General features: G+C 44.4%; 1 protein-coding gene across 3 annotated transcripts in view; it reads left to right on the top strand.

The window, feature by feature from the left end:
• The first annotated feature begins 6134 nt into the window (after positions 1–6134).
• GRAMD1B (GRAM domain containing 1B) overlaps positions 6135–21457 on the top strand; it is a 263268-nt gene continuing 247945 nt past the window's right edge. For 2 of the 3 annotated variants that reach the window (XM_054662798.2, XM_016922190.3), the window contains exon 1: positions 6135–6647. In XM_054662798.2, coding sequence (XP_054518773.1) covers positions 6622–6647 — 26 coding nt within the window. In that variant the 5' untranslated portion in view covers positions 6135–6621. The remainder of the gene's footprint in view (positions 6648–21457) is intronic. The other variant, XM_016922183.4, reaches the window with a different exon arrangement.

Raw genomic sequence — 21457 nt, forward strand, 5'->3', positions numbered from 1 at the left:
CTGTGGCCTTTTCTTTCTTTCTTCCCCCTCCTTTTTTTTTTTTTTAATTTTGTCCCTTTCTGGTGACTGGCTTGGTCATGGAAATTTATGAGGGGCATTCTTTAAGGAATGCTATGTTTTCAGATTCATGAAGGCATCAGGATTCCAAAATCTGGAAAATACCTCTTTTGCTAGAGCAGTGGAGGGGCAGAAATCAAGACCAGGGCTGCCATTTTCTACCTGTGTTAACCTCGATGAATTTCCTTCACCTCTCCGAGCCTCAGCTTCCTTTTGTGCAAATTGGGAAAAGCGTTGGATCTATCTTAAAAGATTGTTTGCTAGCCAACAAGAATGTGTTTGAAATGCTATATTCAAATGTAAGATAGTAGAGATTCTCACATGTCAGGATTTCGATTATCACATTATATACTTACCGTGTGGCTTTTGGCAAGTTACCTAACCTTTGTTAAGAATCAGCGTCTTTTCTATAAAGTAGAGATAATTAAACTAACTTCACAGGGTGATTGTGAGGGTTATAGAAAATCTTATATTGATAGCACTCAGTACAATATCTGAAATGTAGTAGTTATTTTAAAATGTTGGCTTTTTATCCACCCCCTGCCAACCCTAGACCCTTTAATCCATACACATCCACACACCCACATAGCAGATCTTTCTGGGAAAGAGAAACTCAGTGGAATCCCCTGATTAGAGAATGTGGACATTTGGGTGGTTTTGTCCTCTCCAATCTCAGCTGTGCAGGTGCCATTATTATTATAGATGTTTCTTGTTATATTTTGTCGGGAGAAATAACAAAGCTTTTGCTCTTCTCTCTTGCCTTTTCTCTCTTACTAGCTTGGTTTCTCTTCAAATCGCCTTAACAAAAATAGAGTGTTGTGTTCTGTGTCAGGAGTTGGGGTTTTGACCTCCTGGAGTGGGTAAAATCAGCCCTTTTTTAATCCTAAGGCTGCTACCAAAGGGCACCTGATGATTTGACTTAACCCCACTGGGAAGGGACTGGGAAGAATGAGCTGCAGCTAATTACAGTGACTTAGTGGGGAAGGAGTCACGTTTTCGCCCTAGATGTGGCTTTCTTGCTGGAGAGGAAGGGTAGGGTTATGTGGAGGGGTCCAAAAGGATATTTTGGGTGAGAATGAGAGGGAAATTGGAAGCATTCATTCACTGTCCTCATTCCACATGCTCGTGTTCCTACTAGCGGTAGGAAGAAAATTGTGTCTTTATTTCTCTGTTGATACAAAATGTCCTCTCTGATCACCTAATGCCCTGTTTCCTTTTAGTGGGCTAATGGGAGCCTTGGAAGCTTCACATGTTCTAGGCTGACAGACACAGAATCCAGTGAGCAGGACCTTGGGAGAGACAAGTGAGAAACTAATTTGCTTGGTTCCATTTCTAACTTAATTGGGCATTAATTAACATCTGTTCCACAACTGCTCTAGAAAAACAGAAACACTCCCAGCCCCCACCATGTCCCATAAAGTGTGTTCTAGTACACAATATGCCTACATTCCCCTAAGGCTGAAATGACTACAGGGAAGCTGGTAGTTTTACATTTTGTCATTGGATTAATTTCATGTCTCACTTCATAAATTTTCTAAACTTTAGGGTTTTGTTTCTAAATTTTCAAAATAAGGATATGGTTACCTCCCTCTTGAAGTGGCTGTAAGGAGTATAGCTAGATATAGATATAGATATAGATATAGATAGATAATGAATGTAAATCCCCTAGCACAGTGCCTGGTGTTTAGTAGCTACTCAATTAAAGGAAGCTTTTAATTATATGAACAATTAATATCCTTTTTTGTTCATTTCTGGGCTTGCTCAAAAGTATCTACTACTGAGATATTTTGGAGCTTACTCAAAGTATCTAGTATTCATTTCCTCCTAGCTCTGGAGGAACACAGCAGTTGTCGGGATGACTATAATAGGCTTAGTACTGCATAGGAAGAAAAGAAAGAGAAAGATTGACTTTGCATTCTGGGTTCCGTGAGCTCTTGGGTTTGGCACAACTCTCTGTATCACCAAGCTACATATTGACAATGATGCTCTATGACTACTCTGCTACTATCACGGCTATCACACTTAGGAATACTGCTAGAGTTTTGGGTGTTAACTCTGTGCCAGTGGTTTATATACGACAATATTGTTGTCTAGTGTTATTATGCTGATTTTATAAATGAGACAACTGAGGCTTAAGAGGTTAAGCAACTTGTCCAGTATCCCAAAATTAGTGAGAAATACAGATGAGATTAATACCTAAGAAGGTCTGGCTTAAAAACCCATGCTCTTAACCACCTTGCTATACAGCCCAAGTGGTCTGAAAATTTGCCCTGGGGAGACAGAAGGGAAAAGCAGGGACAGAAGAACTGTATCTCTGCAGCTTGGCCAAGTCTGTCAAACAGGGGAGATTGACTGAAGCAACTGCTTTCCCTTTCTTCATGCCAAGCAAAGAACTCAGAGAAGAGCATACCCAAGGTGAACATGTTCCCCTTTGATCTAAGGATGCATTAACCTGGTAAGTTTCTAGACCTAGAAACAGCACTCACCAAATGCCTAGGATGAGTTAGCACTAACTAGTCTTCTCTGTGGAGGTCACAAAGACTGGGCAGTCACATGGGTTGCTGGTGTTTTCAGGGTGTAGCAATAGTGTTCCCTAAATTTGTGTCTTAGATCATGAGTTCCTCAAGATGTTCTATGAGGAAGGATTTCCTGATTCAATGTTTAATAGCTGAGACACTGTATATCCCTCTCTTGGAAATTCACGATGCCCATAAACACAGTAAAGGCTCTGAAAAGTCTTGCAATTAAAAAAAAAAATAACAAAACACAATGAAAAATGGCTTATTTACTTTGCTTAACTCATTATTTCCCAAACACACTTGGCCATAGAACTCTTTATTGGAGTGCCATCTATTCATATTGCAAGGAAACAGTGTTCCATGGAACAGATGTCAAGAAATGTTTGCACAGTGCAAAGGACACTGGATTAGGAGGCCAAAGACTAGCTCCATTTCAGCTTTATTGACGTGTGTACATCAGTTTTCCTCTTTGGGCTGTAAAATGAGAAAGTTGATCTGTGTAATCTCCAGGCCTCCTTCTAGCTCAATATGTCTGTGACTATGGCTACATCCACATGACATGATGAAAGATTAAAACATAGAAAACACATTCCTCATTCTGGGAATTTTATTTTATTTTATTTTATTATTTTATTTTATTTTATTTTTTGAGACAGGGTCTCCCTCTGTCACCCGAGGCTGGGGTGCAGTGGCATGATCATGGCTCACTGCAGCGTCACCCTTCCAGGCTCAAGCAATCCTCTTACCTCAGGCTCTTTAGCAGCTGGGAGCACAGGTGTACACCACCTGGCCTGGCTAATTTTTATATTTTTTGTAGAGATGGCGTTGTGAACATAGAACTCTTGGACTCAAGCAATCCTCTTGCTTCAGCCTCCCAAAGTGCTGAGATTACGGGTGTGAGCCACCGTGCCTGGCTAGAATATTAAATTAGATAAAAGAAATACATGTAGGTTAGAACAGTGTATAGTAACTGGCAGCACATAATAGATGTTTAATAAATTTTTTCTAAATAAAAGAGAAAATGTGGAAAAGATGAAAGTACACTTAAATGAAACAAACTGGTTTAAAAGGATCTTAAGTAAAGGATTAATGAGACCACAAGTGATTGAGATGTAGTTGGAATGCTTCCAGGTAGAGATCAATTTTGAGCAGTTTAGAAAGAGAAGGAAAGGCCAGGTGTGGTAGTTCACACCTGTAATCTCAGCACTTTGGGAGGCCGAGGCAGGCAGATCACCTGAGGTCAGGAGTTCAAGATCATCCCGGTCAACATAGCGAAACCCTGTCTCTACTAAAAATACAAAAATTAGCCGGGCGTGGTGGTGTGCACCTGTAATCCCAGCTACCCAGGAGGTTGAGGCAGGAGAATCGCCGGAACCCGTGGGGCAGAGGCTGCAGTGAGCCGAGGTTGCACCACTGGACTCCAGCCTGGGCAACAGAGCAAGACTCAGTCTCAAAAAAAAAAAAAAAAAAAAGAAAGAAAGAAAGAAGGAAAGTAATTTAACATTTTTATTCACCACTTACTATGTACCAGAAAATTTATGGATGTTATGTTAATCTTCGCAACCCTATGAAGCTTTAAAAAGTTTAAAACTTGCTCAGAATCACACTCGTGGTAATTGGAGATCAAGAGGTTGGAACTAATAGACCATTGGTGTTTTAATTTTAAAGTCCCAGAATCTAGGAATGTGTTCTCCACGTGGTTTGTTTTTGTTTTTTTTCAAGACAGAGTCTCACTCTGTTGCCCAGGCTGGAATGCAGTGGCGCAATCTCAGCTCACTGCAATCTTCGCCTCCCAGGTTCAAGCGATTATCGTGCCTCAACCCCCAGAGTAGCTGGGCCACAGGTGCATGCCACTAAGCCCGGCTAGTTTTTGTATTTTAAGTTGAGACAGGGTTTCGCCATTTTGACCAGGCAGGTCTTGAACTCCTGGCCTCAAGTGATCTGCCCGCCTTGGCCTCCCTAAGTGCTGGGATTACAGGTGTGAGTCACCATGCCCGGTCGTGTTTTGCATGTGTTTTAATTTTTCATCATGTCTTGTAGATCCAGTCATCGTCATAGATTCAGGGAGCTAGGAGGCCTGGAGATGATACAGGCCAACATTCTCATTTTCGGCCCCGGAGTTCAAATTCTTAGTCGGCAATCTGCTTCTCAAAGGCCACAATTTGACTAAGGAACTCTTCTTGATTAATAGTATAACTGCAAGGGAGATTTCATTATTCTCTGAGTTACCTGAGTGCACATAATTGTGGAATAGGTTATCACGACTTCCCAAAAGAGTGTATGAGTGCATGGAAAATATTGGAAACCACCTAGCGGGAAGGAGCTGGAGAGAGGGTGCCCTGGGAAGCAGTTCCAGAGGAGTCCAGTGAATGCCCAAGGGAAGGGCATTTGGGAGGGAGAAGACTCTGCCAGAGATAATAACATCTTCTGGGAAAGGAAAATTAATGCTACCACCCCCTCGGCGGTCTTCCAGTGAGAAATATCTTTTGATTTATAAGCTGACACCACCAGGTAGTATTTTAGTGTAGGTGTGAGAAGCAAATGGGGGAAAATGTGTCTCTTTTGTGGGTAATATAAAAATATCTGTGTCAGAGAGTGGTTAGAATGACATGAAAGATGGAGAGGAGGATGGAAAATAATAAGTGGAAAATGGGGGTTTTATAAAGCAGATCTTGTTAGCTGGGTCTCTGGGAGAAAACAATGAAGAAGGATTTCTCATTTCACCCTTTCAAGTTTTTAGAATGGTCGCCAACAAAATCAGCACTGTGGCACCTCTGGTGGTTTTCATTCTTCATGGTCTTCCTAGAAGAAGAGAGAGCTTAGAAGTGGTTCTGCTGAGAGTGGGGTGTGAACTTGTAAATAAGCTGATCGCGTTTTCATCATGGGCTCAGGAAACCTCCCAGAGACATGGATGCCCTTGGCATAAATTATACTGACAACCCTACCTTCCGGGCCACCCAACACCCAGTCCCAGGTAAACGTGTTCTTTTCCAGGTTTGGGAACTTGGGTGCCCCCTGGCAGTGGGGTAACTCAAATCTCTGCTTCCCTAGCTAGCTGTGTGATCCTGGGCAGCCAATGGACCTCTCTGAGCTTCAGTTTTCTCATCTGCAAAATGAGCGCTTTGAACCTGATGACTCCTCGATGTCCTCCTGTTCTGCAGTGCCATGCTTTCAACACTGTCCAGTCCAGATGCTTCCCCATCGTGAAGACCCTCCGGGTCACCTGTGCACTCCTGCTAATCTCTGCCATTTGCCTTCTTACACCCTTTCCATACCTTCCCGTGGAACACGGTAATCTGGTTTCCAGATGGGCTGATGTCTCCTCCTAGCTGCAAGGCAGCGGCGCTTCTGGCGTTGGTTTCCGCACTAAACTTGGTGGTCTGATTTTAAAGGCTGATTTTAGAGAAACTGTCTGGTTGTATGTCCCCGAGTTACACTGCAGTGCTAAATGTTGGAGCGAGGCAATACCGGGAGAATCCAGGCTGCAGGCTTCACCCAGGGAGGGAGGGTGAGGGGAGGAGAGAGACGGAGAGAGGAGAGAGGGGGAATGAAAGGGGAGAGAGAGGGACCAAGACCGGCGAGCGGGAGACAGGAGCGGAAACCACAGAGGTAGAGTCAGGGCCGACACTGAAGAAACGTAGATGCACAGGGAGGGGCCGATATTAGTGTACAGAGAGAAAGAGGGAACACGGTGCGGTGACACCTAGCCTCGGAGACAGCGGGAGCTCCGAGCCCACGGAGAGCGGGGGAGTTCCGCTTCCTCCCGCCCCAGCGGCTCCCGCCCCGCCTGGGCGCAGCCGGCCGTCCCGGCTCCGAGGGTGCAGCGCGCCCGGGCGCAGCGCGAGTGCGTGGAGCCGGGCTGCAGCACGACCCCGCCGCTCGGGTTTGGGTGTCCTCAGGCTCCGCGCTCCTCCTCCCCTCCTCCAGATGGGACTGGCTCTCCTCTTTGCAAAGCCAGGCTCGCGGGGAGACGTGGTGAGCAGTAGCCAGCAGCTGGTGTGCCGTGGACGCCGCTGACCGCCGCGCGCCCGGACCGGGTGTCCACATGAGTGCCTCTCCCAGCAGATCCAGGTAAGAACTTCCTGACCTTCCTGAGCCCTAGGAGGAACACACATGGATGCCGAGTGATGGTGAGGGATCCGGGTGAAACTGGAGGCTGTGGAAACACTGGAGTGGGGGGTGGGAGTGCTGTTACATCGGAATTTTCTTAGTGAAACATCAGAGTTACCAGAGGGCCAGGTAAAGCTATTAACATGGATTATGGTTTGGCTGAGGTGTCCCGCACGTGAGAGTTTGTGTCCCCAGGCAACCACTGAGATAGATAGATTATCTCCTCCATGAATTTCTGGAGGTGGCGGAGCTGGCTTTCTTCTCCATTCAGTACTGGAGATGGACACAGAACAGGTAGAGAGGACAGGGTTGGTTGAGCATGGAGATTGCCTCTCCTCCTCTCTATCTTGCTGGCAAAAGTTTGAACTGGAAGCACTGGCTTCCCTTGTTCTGGGCAGTGCTGCCATCTCCCTACCTGGCTGCCCCATCAGTCTTAGGCCTGTTCTGCTTGCATGGTAGAAGTCCAAGATTTGGCAAAAAGACAAAGTGTACATCATGGGGGTACCTAGAGAGACGAGGAAGAGGCTCTGCTTCTCGTTTCCTCTGAGGGTGGAAGTGAGAGGTTCCATCCCAGAGGAAATAGAGTTACTCTTGTGGAGTAGATGAAGGAATGAGAAGGTGTGGTCATTAGAATGAAGTTTTTAGAGCCCAAACAACTTGTTTGCACCCATCAGCCAACCTCATGCCTGGATAAACTTCATTCCTCAAAAAGTTCCTCAGCAGGATATGCAGGCGCCAAGGTAACAAGAACAAACAGCTGCTTGCTGCCCCCAGGCTTTAGTTTCTGGTGGGCCTGGAGCAATTGTGAAGGACAACTCCACCCAAGGCCCAGTATTGAAGAGGGGTAGGGTGGGAGGATTGTACATATCGCGAACGCTTGGCAAATCTCTAGATTTTTTTTCCTCCTAGGAAATAATAATTTTTAAAAAGGCTTGTAAAAAATAATAAAATGTTTCATGACAGCAGCAGATGTAAAACTCCCACCACTCTGGGCGAGGACAAAGAAATTTGTGCAGGGGGCTGAGCTTTCTCCTCTGCCAACGCCTACATGGGTACATCACCTTTTGGAGATACAAATAGTATTTTTAGTGTTTTATGGATGAGGAGCCCTTCTCCTGGGAACTTTTGGGGAGGGGTGGATCTCAGCTGGGGCTCTCTCTTGGAGTTCAGGAAACTGAATAGTAGAAATAGGCTGAAAATGCTACATTTCTACACACTACCCCAAGGTCCCACTATACTCCTAAGCTGATATAGAAACTCACTGTGGAACAGATACAGTCAAAGAGAGTCACTGCTGCTTCCTAGTGTAACACACACCGATCTCTCTCTCTCTTCTCTCTTTCATTTAATAATATTTAGGAGGTTAGATAGGAAAGTGTAGACATGTAACTCTTATTCCCTCTATTCAACTATGCCTCCTGCCTTTGTTCCTTACTTGAAGATCATGTCTCTTGCTTGTACTGAATGTTCCTATTTATGGGACCTTCACTGCAGTTTAGAGCTTTAGTTGCCTTTGATGGTGTACAGTGAGGTTTCTAGTGTTTGCCAGAAGGCTCTTTCCTTTAGCGTATTTATTTGTAACTTGCTTAGGAGATCTCATCCTCACCTTGCAATTTGGATGAAGAGTTCTGCTGGGCGTCACTGGTGTTCAAGAGATCCAGGTCTCAAAAGGGCGTGTGGTAGTTGTAGTTTTTTCCGTCCGTGCTCAAAAGCTGTTTGGTTTTGGAGATTTGGGGCTGTGCTTTGGTGATAGTGTTGGAAGGAAACCATTATGAGCAACTGATCAATACCTAGCCAAGCTGGGGTGCCAATTTGACATTGTCACAAAAAGTGAGTGCCCTATTTGGTTGCCTGATCAGCTGTGTTCAATGATCATAGGCCTGGAATGAAATCACATTCTTTCCTTCCTTCCTTCCTTCCTTCCTTCCTTCCTTCCTTCCTTCCTTCCTTCCCTCCATGGAGTTTTGCTCTTATTGTGCAGACTGGAGTGCAGTGGTGCAATCTCGGCTCACTGCAACCTCCGCCTTCTGGTTTCAAGTGATTCTCCTGCCTCAGCCTCCCGAGTAGCTGGGATTACAGGCGCCCGCCACCATGCTCAGCTAATTTTTTGTATTTTTACTACAGATGGGGTTTCACCATGTTGGCCAGGCTGGTCTCGAAATCCTGACCTTGTGATCCACCCACCTCAGCCTCCCAAAGTGCTGGGATTACAGGCGTGAGCCACTGCGCCTGGCTGAAATCACATCCTTCTAAGGAGATGGCATTTGTCCCTGCCATCTCCTTCCAGCCTTTGCTTTTCCACCATGGTAGTCATTTGATGTCCTTGCAGATTAGCTCACTGGTGGGCCCTCTCAATACACACATCTGTAATATGTATGCTTGTCACTGAAATCACCAGCCCTAGGTCTGCAGCTGCACTCCAGAGGTGTTTCCACTGTGCTGCTCCAACTGTCGGCTGCTTTTGCACAGGTGGCATGCAGTTTTCAGTGTTTGTGTCTTTGGGCTGCTGTTTACAACACTGCTAGGAATTGTCACCCATTCTGCTTGCCCTGCAGAAGAGGTCACTTTCTCCTGGGGTGTCTGCTGCACTTCATACTCTTACTTTTCCTGGATCTTTCAGCTTGATCAAGATTTTTACTTTCTTCTTCTCCTTTCTCTGTCTTGCACCTGTGGACTGGTGCATCAGGAAACACATTTCTTTTCCTGTCTAGGCATGGTCATTCTTCAAATGGTAATAAAAGCCTTCATTCCTTGATTTGATCCAGTGCCCCGATATGTACAAACCAGAAACACTGCACATATATTTTAGCTGTAAGAGTTCCATATACCCTTTATTGTGATGTATACAGACTCTGACTTCCAAGGTGTACTCCAGTATCTGCTCTGCTTCATACCTGGTGGGTCTGCATTGCACATCTGCATAATGAATGGACGTTGCCAATAACAGGCAGGAGGAGTGGCAACAGTGTTACTGCAGAGAAAGAGAAAGAGAGAGAGAAAGTATCTTAGGAAACGGGATGGTAAGTAGGCACATGGTCTTATGAGGGTCACCTTAATTTATTAAAGCCTCATTTGGTAGGTATGAGAATAGAATTTATTAGTTGGTGGACCACTTGGCAGCAGCCTCATACACAGATCTATAAGATATTTAAATACTTTTCTAGAATCGGTTGACGTTGATGAATTTGTGACATAGTGGTCTGTTAACCATCTTTCCTCTTAGGTGTTCCTTAAACCAACAGCAATGTTGTCTTCAGAAAGTTGCTGGTGATCCACAGTAGGGCAGAGGAATATCTCCAGTTGTTCATGAGCATCACAGGTGAATAACCCATTCTAGGCATATACCAGGCATACAGAATGAGCTAAACTGTGTTGGTTTCATCAGCCATTCTAACTGGCTTAAAACTGTCTGAATCCTTTGGCTTGAAACTAGGTCAAATGGTGAGACCTTTTTGAGATCCTAATGGGCATAAAACAGGAAGTATCTTTCTCCTCTCAGCACCCTCATGGGCTCTTGGTGCAACTCTGGATCTTCTGGTAAAAGAGAAGTTTTTCCCTTCTGAGCCAAGCTTGCAACAGGGTTAATTTGGGGGTGGACATGGACTTCAGGGGTCAGAATTGGAGAGTGCAACTTGCATTTATTTTTTTAAAAAAGCTTCATAGAAATAAAAATTGATTTATACAAAAACACAAGACCAGTGATGTACTACCTACCTACTCCCCCACCCCATGAGTTGCTGAGCTCAATGGATAGTAAACATATTAATCTCGATGAGGAAGTATAAAAAGGCCATCTTCGCAGCTCATCTGCCATCCAATCTAATTGAACTCTGAAATCCCATCTTTCTAGATATGTTCCATGTCTGGGACTTGGGGAAGGGGTAGGGGATAGGGGGAGAGGCAGGGATGGAAGAGAGCAATTCCTAGAAAAGTTTGTGAGATCCACCGAACCTGGAGATACAGGCTGCCCCGGAAGGCAAGGGCAGCCCTGGTGAGGGTGCTGGAAGCATGGGAGGAGAACCAGTCCCTGGGAAGGAGAGAAAGAGAAATGACACATAGAAATGATGAGGGAGGGGAGGGGAGGGTGGCGGAGAGAGGAAGCAAGCCAAAGAGGAGGAGGGAGAGGAAACAGATGGAACAAGAGGAAGATGCAGCGAGCAAACGCAAGAAAAGGCCAAAGAGGGGAAAAGAGCAGAAGATAAGTGAAAGCAGCACCTTGCTTTCAGGTTTTTTCTCTTCCCCGTTTTCCTCTGGCAGAGGGAGAATGCAAGTGAGCCAGCAGAACAGCGTGGTTTTTGTGCTTTGGAGGCTTCTCATTGAAGCTGTCAAGCCTCAACCCCTCACGGCAGCTCATTCTATTTTTATATTTTGCAGAATGGAAATTAAACAAATGACCCCGTGATGGCGTTTTCATGAAGATTTTATCCAGCACACCCACACAGCCAGTGCTGGGGTGGCTGAATATTTAGCATAATATTCTATTTAATCAGATAAGAAGGTATCCTCAAGAGAGTGGCAGACGTGAAGCCTGGGCTTTGATAACCACCTGTAAAGAACTGCTTTGATGAGGGTGGGCAGAAGTCAGAAAGGAACCTTGTTCTCTGGCTTTTGGGCTTGTTAGCAGGAAGAACCCCAGTTAACTGAATTCTGGTGGAGCTTAGCATTTCCCCTCTCATACTCTCTCTCATACTTTTTTTTTTTTTTTTTTTTTTTTTTTTGGCACTGGGTTTGGTTCCAGACTTTGTGAGCCCTCATGGTTCAGTTCTCCTTGGAGATCTCATTGGCAGCTAAAAATGGCTCACTTTGGCTGAACTTGCCCTGAGTGGAAGCCTTGCTTAGAATTTGGGTGCTCACTCTATTTGTTGGCCTGGTTAGGGAAGCTGGTGTGTACTTTGCTGACGGGACAGTGCTTAGGCAGCTGGCATAATGATGCACATCTAGTACTTGGTGAGAACACAAAGCAGATGATATTTTATTGGCTTAGACACGGACTTACTTCCTTAAGTCCCAGAAGATTTAGTAGCAATTAAATGCATGCCCCTTTGCACATAACCATTATCTTGAAGGAAAACAAAAACAAAAACCAACAATGCATGTTAAGGGGGCCAATCAATCGGACACGGTTGGCTGGGTGGATGTAAAAACGTGAGACTGTTCAGAAGGCTTCTCACTGCCACGCACGTGTTTGTGTTTAACAGGGTAATTATGGGCTCTTTTTCCTTATATATTGAAGGGTTATATAATTCCCCAGCTATTAACCTTTAAAATGCTGTTTTTACAAGTTCAGTACCTAGACTAGATAGCAATAAAGAGTGATGTTGAGTCAGTCTGACTTCAAAGGGAGCGATGGGTGGAACAGTTGGACTCGGAAAGGAGCGCTTCTTCCTACCAGCTAGCCTTGTAGTGGCTGATTTTTCCCTCTGAAATGAAACAGGCTTACTAGCCAGAGACTATTCCCTGCAGTGACTATAAAAAGGTATCTTCGTCTCTGACGCAGGGAGCGATTGAGAGCATCGGCATGAGCCATCTGAGTGTGCGTTCAAAGACCTGAGGAAAGGCAGGATTGACAGTCCATTAAGGGGAAGGCAGAAGCCGCTTTCCTTTTCCTCCTCTAATTAGGCATCCTTGTGCATTTTTCTCTCACCATTCTTTGTTCTTGCCTATCTGATTAAGACAGTTCATCTGGCATAGCTTTGAAGCGAAGGAATGTTTTTATGCACGTTGAGGAAGAAGAGGAATAAGATAAACTCAGGTCAGAACTTCCTTTGCTATGTCATTTTCAGAGTATGGCTTCCCAGATACAAGGCTCCATCTTTCAGGTCTCTCTGCTCAGCCATGCTCCAGAGTTGAAATGTTTCTCAGTGGCAGCCCTAGAAGCTGAACGTGACTGTCCCCTTTGCTGCCTTGGCATGTGTTTTCCCCAGGCTCCTCTACTTGGGCCCTGAACCTCTTCAGGCTCCAGTTTTTCAAAAAACAAATTTGCAAAATGAGTTTCTCAACTCGTTTGGAAATAGAGAATTTATACAAAGTCTTTCATTTTTCCTAGTGAGAATGGCATGGTTAACCCTCTCATGAGAATGGCCGATAAAAAAAATCACCTTTGAACTCTTCATTATTCTTATTTTATTGCTACTAAAATGTCATTTGTATCATGACTTATTGCTTACAGCGCTATTCTGTTGTTTCATTTAGTTGTCATAAAAATATTTTGCATAAGGAATTATTATTACCCATGTTATAGTTGCAGAAATTGAGGCCTAGAGACAGGATGCCCCAAATCACATTGACAGTAAGTGGCAAACCAATGTTCTATTTTTAAACTATGATTTTCCACACCATGCTTTCCTTGTAGATTCTACCCTACATTTTCTTTCTTTCTTTTCTTCTTTTTTTTTTTAACAACATCTCACACCGTTGCCCAGGCTGGAGTGCAGTGGCGCAATCTCAGCTCACTGCAATTTCTGCCTCCTGGGTTCAAGAGATTCTCCTGCCTCAGTCTCCCCAGTAGCTGGGATTACAGGCACGTGCCACCACGCCCAGCTAATTTTTGTATTTTTAGTAGAGACGGGGTTTCACCATGTTGGCCAGGCTGGTCTCGAACTCCTGACCTCAGGTGATCCACCCACCTTAGCCTCCCAAAGTGTTGGGATTACAGGCATGGGTCACCATGCCTGGCCTACCCTACATTTTCAATGCCATCTTTTTCTCATAACTTTTCCTATCATCTGTCATTAGTTCTGCACCTCTGCAGGTAGGGGTCTACAAGCATCTCATTGCAGTTGATATATAAGGGGATTCCCTAAAATATGGATACCCGTGCAAATTGAATTAAAGGAATTCAGAACAGAGAAATAGCCTATATCAATTTTCTGGAGACCTACTGACTTTCTTTCAGGTTTTGACATGTTACTCACTGCCAAGTTTTCTTGATATCTAAGTCAGAGAAAATGCTGAATAAAAGTTGGCATTATACCTACTCCTTGTAACTACGATCTCCCTCCTTTTTTTTGTAGATTATCTTTAAAGGTGACTCCTGCCCCATAGCCTGCATCAGCTGAACGAGTGTTTAAATAAATTTCTATAAGGCAAATAAATTATAGGAGAATTTGAGGGGGACCACCACTTCCAAAAGAAAGCAGAGGCAAGTCTCTTAGGATTTAAGCCTCTATAAATTGGCTTTTTGAAGTCTTTCTTCATCTTGGCTGGGGCCATTCCCTCTATTTGAACTCAGTTGGCAGCAATCCATAGAAAATGCTAATTTCTGGTCCTGGCTTGTCTTTTGCATGCACGAGCTTCCTGCTATTTGTCTGAGAAAGTGCATACCCAGGTAAAAAGGCTGTGCTGATGGCTTTATTTAGCAGTTAGATCAACCCAAGCTGAATGATATATTTTGGCTTGTCAAAAAGCAGGAACAAGTTAGCAGGAACAGTAGGGCTATTTTTTTAGAGTGTTGGCCCAACTGTGATGAGGCTAGAGGACTTATAAAATTAGGTTTAAAACATAATTTTATCTATTCCTTTTCTTTTTCCCAAAGTATAATTCTCAGGACACCGGCATGCCCCATGGGCCTGGGTGTGTAATGCTAGTACTGGGTTTTGACTTTTCTGTCTGAAGCCTGATATCTCTTAGCAACAGCCAGATTTAATTTAGGTATCAAACCTTTGGGCTACCTTGTATAACTGCACTGAAATGACGGGACTGTGATCAAGTTTTGGCAATTGATCTTGAGAGAAGATGAAAGGTGGTACAAACAAACATGAAATAGGAGAAAGAAGAACACAGACATTTGTACTTTCTATGGATTTTATTCCTCTGTGGGCAATGGAAAGAAGTGCGTTGATGGATTGAAATCTAGGTTTTTCAGAGCACTGGTGAAGTGCTCTTGTCTTCTATTCTTTTCTACTGGGGTATCTTGTCTCTACCAATTGTAGACAGGGTGTAATGTGTTCTTACTCCAATATTATTCTGTTCTTGTTTATTTCTGTCATTATTTCCACATTATCATTTTATATTATTACAACAAACATTTGTTAAACAAGAAACAATGGGCCAGGTGTGGTGGCTCATACCTGTAATCCCAGCACTTTGGGAGGCTAAGGTGGGAGGATCGCTTGAGATCAGGATTTCAAGACCACTCTGAGCAACATAGTGAGACCCTTTCTCTACAAAAATAAAGAACTTAGCCAGGCATGATGGCATGCATCTGTAGTCGTAGCTAGTTGGGAGGCTGAGGTGGGAGGATCACTTTAGCCCAAGAGTTTGAGGTTGCAGTGACCCATGATTGTGCCACTGTGCTCTAGCCTGGGCAACAGAGCAAGACCCTGTCTCAAAAACAAAAACAAAACTGGAAACAAGGTACGCCTTGGGGATACAGACTTGAATAAGACATCATTCTTTCTTCATATAGCTCACGGTCTAGGAAGGAAGATAAACGTAAAGCAGAAGGGTCAGACACCTTGTTAATGACTACGAAGAGGTAAGAACAAAGTGTCATAGGAACGCCAAGTCCAGAGCAGTGAGCAGAACAGCCCAGTTGAATCTGAGAAGGCTTTTTCAGAAGAGGTTATATTTGAGCTGGGTTCTAAAAGGTGAGTAGGCGTGATCCAGACGGAGAAGGGTGAAATTGTATTTCAGGCAGATGGGATAGCATGTGCAAAAACATGGAGTTGTGAGGTACTTGACGTGTTCGCAAAGAGTCATTTAGTCAGACTCTAAGGCGTCTGTAAGAGAGGCAATGAGGCCGGCGTGATGAGTTGGAGCCTGCTTGTGAAGGTCCAGTTATGCAGCTTGTAGTTAACTGAGGCAACACCATTTTTTTTTTCTTTTTTTTTTTTTTAGCAGGAGGGTAAGAAGAACAGATTCGTTTTTTAGGAATATAACTCTAGAAGCAGTATGGAAGATGAACAGAAACAAGGACAGTCCAAAGTTATGTCCAGATGCCATGAAGGGGGTTGCTGAGTGGTCCGGGAGAGACCTGATGGAGTTTGAACTCTGGCAAGAAAGATTGGAAAGTATCATCCAGATCTGAGAGTTAAAGAATAGTCATCAAAATTTGGTAGCAGGTGGATGGTGGAGGCTGTGGGGAGAAAGAGGAGGAGCCAGGGCCGGGCACGGTGGCTCACACCTGTAATCCCAGCACTTTGGGAGGCCTAGGCAGGTGGATCACGAGGTCAGGAGTTTGAGACCAGCCTGGCTAACGTGGTGAGACCCTGTCTCTACTAAAAATACAAAAATTAGCTGGGCGTGGTGGTGGACGCCTGTGGTCCCAGCTGCTTGGGAGGCTGAGGCAGGAGAATCATTTGAACCCAGGAGGTGGAGGTTGCAGTGAGCCGAGATTGCACCATTGCACTCCTGCCTGGGCAACAGTGCGAAACTACGTCTTAAAACAAAAAAAAAAAAAAAAAAAAAAGAAAGAAAGAGGAGGGTCCCTAGACTGCACTAATATTCTAGCTTGATGTTATCTGAACTAGGTCAATGGCCATAACTCGAGATAAAATGTACTGAAAAGTCAGGATTGAAAGATAAGTTAAGGCTGGAACAGTGGTTCACAGCTGTAATCCCAGCACTTTAGGAGGCCGAGATGGGCTGATTGCTTGAGGCCAGGAGTTTGAGACCAGCCTGGCCAAATGGTGAAACCCCATCTCTACAAAAAATACAAACATTAGCTGGACGTTGTGGTGTGTGCCTGTAATCCCAGCTACTTGGGAAGCTGAGGCACGAGAATCGTTTGAACCAAGGGGCGGAACTTGCAGTGAGCTGAGATCGCATCACTGTACTCCAGCCTGGGTGACACAGCGAGACTCTATCTCAAAAAAAAAAAAAAAAAGAAAGAAAGAAAGAAAGAAAAAAGAAAAGTAAGGTAATGAAATCAAAATTTGAGCAGGATGAGGACTGGAAAGAGGCCATTGGAGTGAAGATTTGGGGTTTCATTCATTATCTTGGCAAAAATAGTGTCAATGAAGTCCCAGGGTAAGAAGATGGGATAGGAGCAAGACAGAAACATTGTACAGAGTTTAGGACTTGAAGGCAGTTGAGAGTTTGAGCTCCCTACACTTTATATTTGAAAGAAATAAAAGGAGATGGAATGACAACTTACAGGGGAAGAAAGAAAAAAAATGAGTTTTCAAAAGCGGGAAATCAGGCTGGGCGCAGTGACTCATACCTGTAATCCCAGCACTTTGGGAAGCCAAGGTAGGAGGGTCACTTGAGGCTGGGAGTTTAAGACTGGCCTGGGCAACAAAGTGAGACCCCATATCTACAAAAATAGAAATGCAAAAAGTTAGCCAGGCATGGTGGCATGCACCTGCAGTCTCAGCTACTTGGGAGGCTGAAGTGAGAGAATCACTTGAGCCCAGGAGGTTGAGGCTGCAGTGAGCTATGATCACACCATTGCACTCCAGCCTGGGTGACAGAGCAAGATCCCATCTCTAAAAAGAAAAAAAGGAAATCGCTTGAATATGTTTATCAATACATAAGAAATATCTAGATAGGAAGAGGTTGCAAATATAGAAAGAAGAAGAGACAGCTAAGAGAAACTTGAGAACTCAGAAGGTAACAGAATCTAGCAAAAAATAAGAACAAATAAACAAAGGAAACTGAGGGATTAAATTTGTAGAGGGAAGAATGAAAGGGAACCAATATTCATGGTCCGCCAAGCATTGGGGCTAGGTATTTTACATTTATCAATTTATTTAATTTTCGTTAAAACCCTATAAAGTGTGGCCAGGCACGGTGGCTCATGCCTGCCATCCCAGCAATTTGGTTGGCCGAGGTGGGTGGATTGCTTGAGGCCAGGAGTTTGTGATCAGCCTGGGCAACATGGCAAAACCCCGTCTCTACTGAAAACACAAAAATTAGCTGGGTGTGCTGGTGTGCGCCAGTGTTCCCAGCTACTCAGGAGGTTGAGGTGGGATGATCCCTTGAGCCTGGGAGGCTGAGGTTGCAATGAACCGAGTTCCCGCCACTGCATTCCAGCCTGGGCTCTCCAGCCTAGGCAACAGTGAGACCCTGTCTCAAAAAAAGGAAAAAGAAAAAAAAAATCTATAAGGGGAGAGAAGGAATGCCCCTTTCTTGGAGAAAATGGGAAAACAGCAAAGATGAGTTATGCTTTCAGAAGTGCAGATGTGAAGGACCCCTGGAAGTCACTTCAAGAGATAACTTCTTGGCCGGGCATGATGGCTCATGCCTGTGATTCTAGCACATTGGGAGGCTGAGGCAGGCAGATCACTTGATGTCAGGAGTTCGAGACCAGCCTGGCCAACATGGTGAAACCCTGTCTCTACTAAAAGTTCAAAAATTAGCTGGGGATGGTGATGCATGCCTGTAAGTCCTAGCTACTTGAGAGGCTGAGGTGGGAGAATCGCTTGAACCCAGGAGGTGGAGGTTGCACTGAGCCGAGATTGCGCCACTGCACTCCAGCCTGGGTGCCAGAGCGAGACTCCGTCTAAAAAAAAAAAAGAAGGTATCTCTCTTTTTTTTTTTTTTTTTTTGAGACAGAGTCTCACTCTGTCGCCCAGGCTGGAGTGCAGTGGTGCGATCTCGACTCACGGTAGTCTCTGCTTCCCAGGCTCGAGTGATTATCCCACCTCAGCCTCCCGAGTAGCTGGGACTACAGTCACATGCCACCACACCTGGCTAAGTTTTTGTATTTTTGCTAGAGACAGGGGTCTCATGTTGCCCAGGCTGGTCTCGAACTCCTGAGCTCAAGCAATTCATCCACCTCAGCCTCCGAAAGTGCTGGGATTACAGGTGTGAGCCACTGCACCCGCCTTCAAGAGTTATCAAGAGATAACTTATATTTCCTCTCTGAAGAGAAGGTGAGGTCATCTTCTGAGAGTGAAATAGGGAGTGAGGTGGGAGTTCAGAAAGAATGGAAACATTTTTGAAGAGTCAGAATTATTGACTGGGGACAAAGGAAAAGATTTCCATACAGTGTTCTGTTGGAGTTGGAAAGCATGCTCTATGTGGCATGATCGTCTCCATCTGCACCATACCCCATGAGCAGCGAGTTGGGGTCCTCTTTGGGTAGATGTTTTGGGAAGGTTGGCAGAATCACAAGGCGCTGAGCATGCTGTTGAGACCCAGGGGAGAGAAAAGCTAGAAGGTGCCTGAAACTGAGAGAATGATGAGATAGAAGAAGAGATTTAAGGGAGGAATAGAATGAGAAATGTCAATGGATTGCAGATTGAGATCTTGACAGATCTCAGAGGCACTTTAAGATTCTAGGCTGACACTGGAGAAAACGTGGCTTCAGCAGGATGCATGTCAGTGACCACCTACTTTAAACTGACGCTGCTCTTATTTACATGAACAAAATATGGAGCTGTTGAATTGTTGAGAGGGTGACTGAGAAAGGCTGTGAAAATCCAGGTTGGGTAATCCCCACCATCTTGGATTAGTTAGTGTGGGCCTCTCTGGAATCAGATAGGTCTCACGGCCTGTCTGCCAGGTCTTATGATTATGTACAGGAAAAGAGCCCAGCTAATAGGTGTTTTGAAAAGCTTCTAAAACCTATAATTGTGAGCCTTTTCTACGTTGGACTTTTGAAGGTTTAAACCACAGAATTTTTTTTTAAAGATTGAATTATTTTATGTCACAATGCCTTACAATAAATTTATCTCTTCCAGAGAACAGTTCCTATCTCTCACTTTATGAAATTTAAGGCCCATGAAGTGAATTTTCTAAGCCATTCCCCATACCTCCACTCCAGCCAATTAATATCATGGTTTTCATTTTCATCCAATCATGCGTATTCTGTGGGGTTGGTTCACCACACAGCCACATGCTTTTTTACAAGTGTTGTCACCAGGTGCCAGGCATAAGATGAACCTGCTGAGGCAGACAAAGGATCTTTCTGTCATGCAGGGAACAACACCAGCACGTGAGAGCCCTGCCTCTCTGGCCTTTCTGGCTTGTCTTGTTAGAGTTCTCCATGATTTGTCTATCCTTACTCTCTGTCCTTACCCCAGGCTCAGCCTCAAGCTCCCCCTGTATCTAGGTGTTGGATCATTGTAACATCTGCAGTTTGGTGGAGCTGCATGTCTCTGTTCTACATACAAATACCAAAAGAACACAGGTCTCTAGGTATCTGTGAACAACTGACATCATCCAAAAAGAGCTTTAAAAATCAGGGGAAAAAAAAATCTCTGTTGTGTTTTATCTGCCTGTTGCTTTGATTACAGAGCACTGAAGCAAGGTTTTAAAATGTCCTTTCTTTGTCAACCTGTTATCCTGCCTTACAGGTGGTTCTGATTTCTTCCACTGTTATTACAGTAGGAGACTAAATGTAATTACCCAGCACTTCAATTTAGACGTCAAACACGATTATACAGAAAACAATCTGTTAGAGTGTCCCAATGATTCAGTTGTTACTTGGTTTTATGGTGAATTCTAGATAAGAAATTCTAAAAATTAGGATCTCAGTTGCCCTTTATGGCTTAACCTTTATATGTTCCTGGCCATTTAGGAACCTAGATTCATCTCATTTAAACTTCTACAGATGAAGGAAAAGAGACCAAGAAAATGGAAATCACTCATCCAGGTTCAGAAAACTGTCTGGGAGTAGGTTTGGGACTAGCACCCCCATCTCCTGATACAGAATTTAATGCTCTGCAGCTCTCTGGGGAGGAGCCCCACCCTCTAGTTGCTGGAGAAGGGGACTCAGAGGTGGTGTGGAATGGTGCTCTCATTTAGGGGACAGCTTGTGGGGCAACATGTAAAGTATTCTGGTTCTCCATTGGCCTTACAAGCAGATTATCTTGTAAAGTTTTTCATCAGTACCCACCAAATCTCTCCCCTCCTTCCCTTGTTTTCTGGTGGTGTGTGTTTAAGGTAAAATAATTCGAGCAGGTAAATTTTGTTTTACCACCACACATTTTAATATCATATGCATATGAATAGCAGATAAAAATTAATCTCCTGATTATTTATAATATGTCACTCTCTGTTAACAGGCAGAGATTTGTGTTAATAATTGAGAGCTCTCTGGCTGGGTGCAGTGGCTCATGCCTGTAATCCCAGCAATTTGGAAGGCTGAGTTGGGTAGATCACTTGACGCCAGGAGATCAAGACCAACCTGGCCAACATGGCAAAAACCATCTCTACCAAAAATACAAAAATTAGCCAGGTGTGGTGGCACATACCTGTAATCCCAGCTCCTCAGGAGGCTGAGGCATGAGAATCGCTTAAGCCCAGGAGGCAGAGGTTGTGGTGAGCGGAGATCGCGCCACTGCAATCCAGCCTGGGCCACAGAGTGAGACTCTGTCTCAAAAAAATATATAAATAAATAAAATAATGATAATAATAATTGAGAGCTTTTTTTTCCCTAAAATTTCACTGGTCTCTTATACAACAAAGAGGCTAGAACTGTGTCGAGCAGCAGTAAGGTTTACCTGGTCTTACAGCTGGAGGGCGTGGGGGTGTAGATGAGATTTAGATAGCACAGGCACTGGTTTTTCTGATGGCCAGTCAACTGTTACCTGGCTTCTGATCTGCCAAGGTATGGCACAGACTCTCTGTGATCTGCCCAGGAGAGGAGACTGAATCAGTGCTATTACAACTCTGGCGTTCCCTTTCAGAAAAGGTAGAAGTTCTCCCAAGTCACTGCTCAGGGCCTTGTCAGTCAGTTTGGTAGATTTGATGTTTATTGATGCAGAAACAGAGACCAAGGAAATGTCCCTAACTCTGGGATTTTTGTCACTTTGCAGAAAAGGCATAGTGGAAGAGGATAAAACATTCTTTGAAAGAAGGAAATCTCCAAGGTGTATGTATGT

Source organism: Pan troglodytes, chromosome 9, assembly GCF_028858775.2.
Source record: "Pan troglodytes isolate AG18354 chromosome 9, NHGRI_mPanTro3-v2.0_pri, whole genome shotgun sequence".
NCBI classification, from domain to species: domain Eukaryota; kingdom Metazoa; phylum Chordata; class Mammalia; order Primates; family Hominidae; genus Pan; species Pan troglodytes.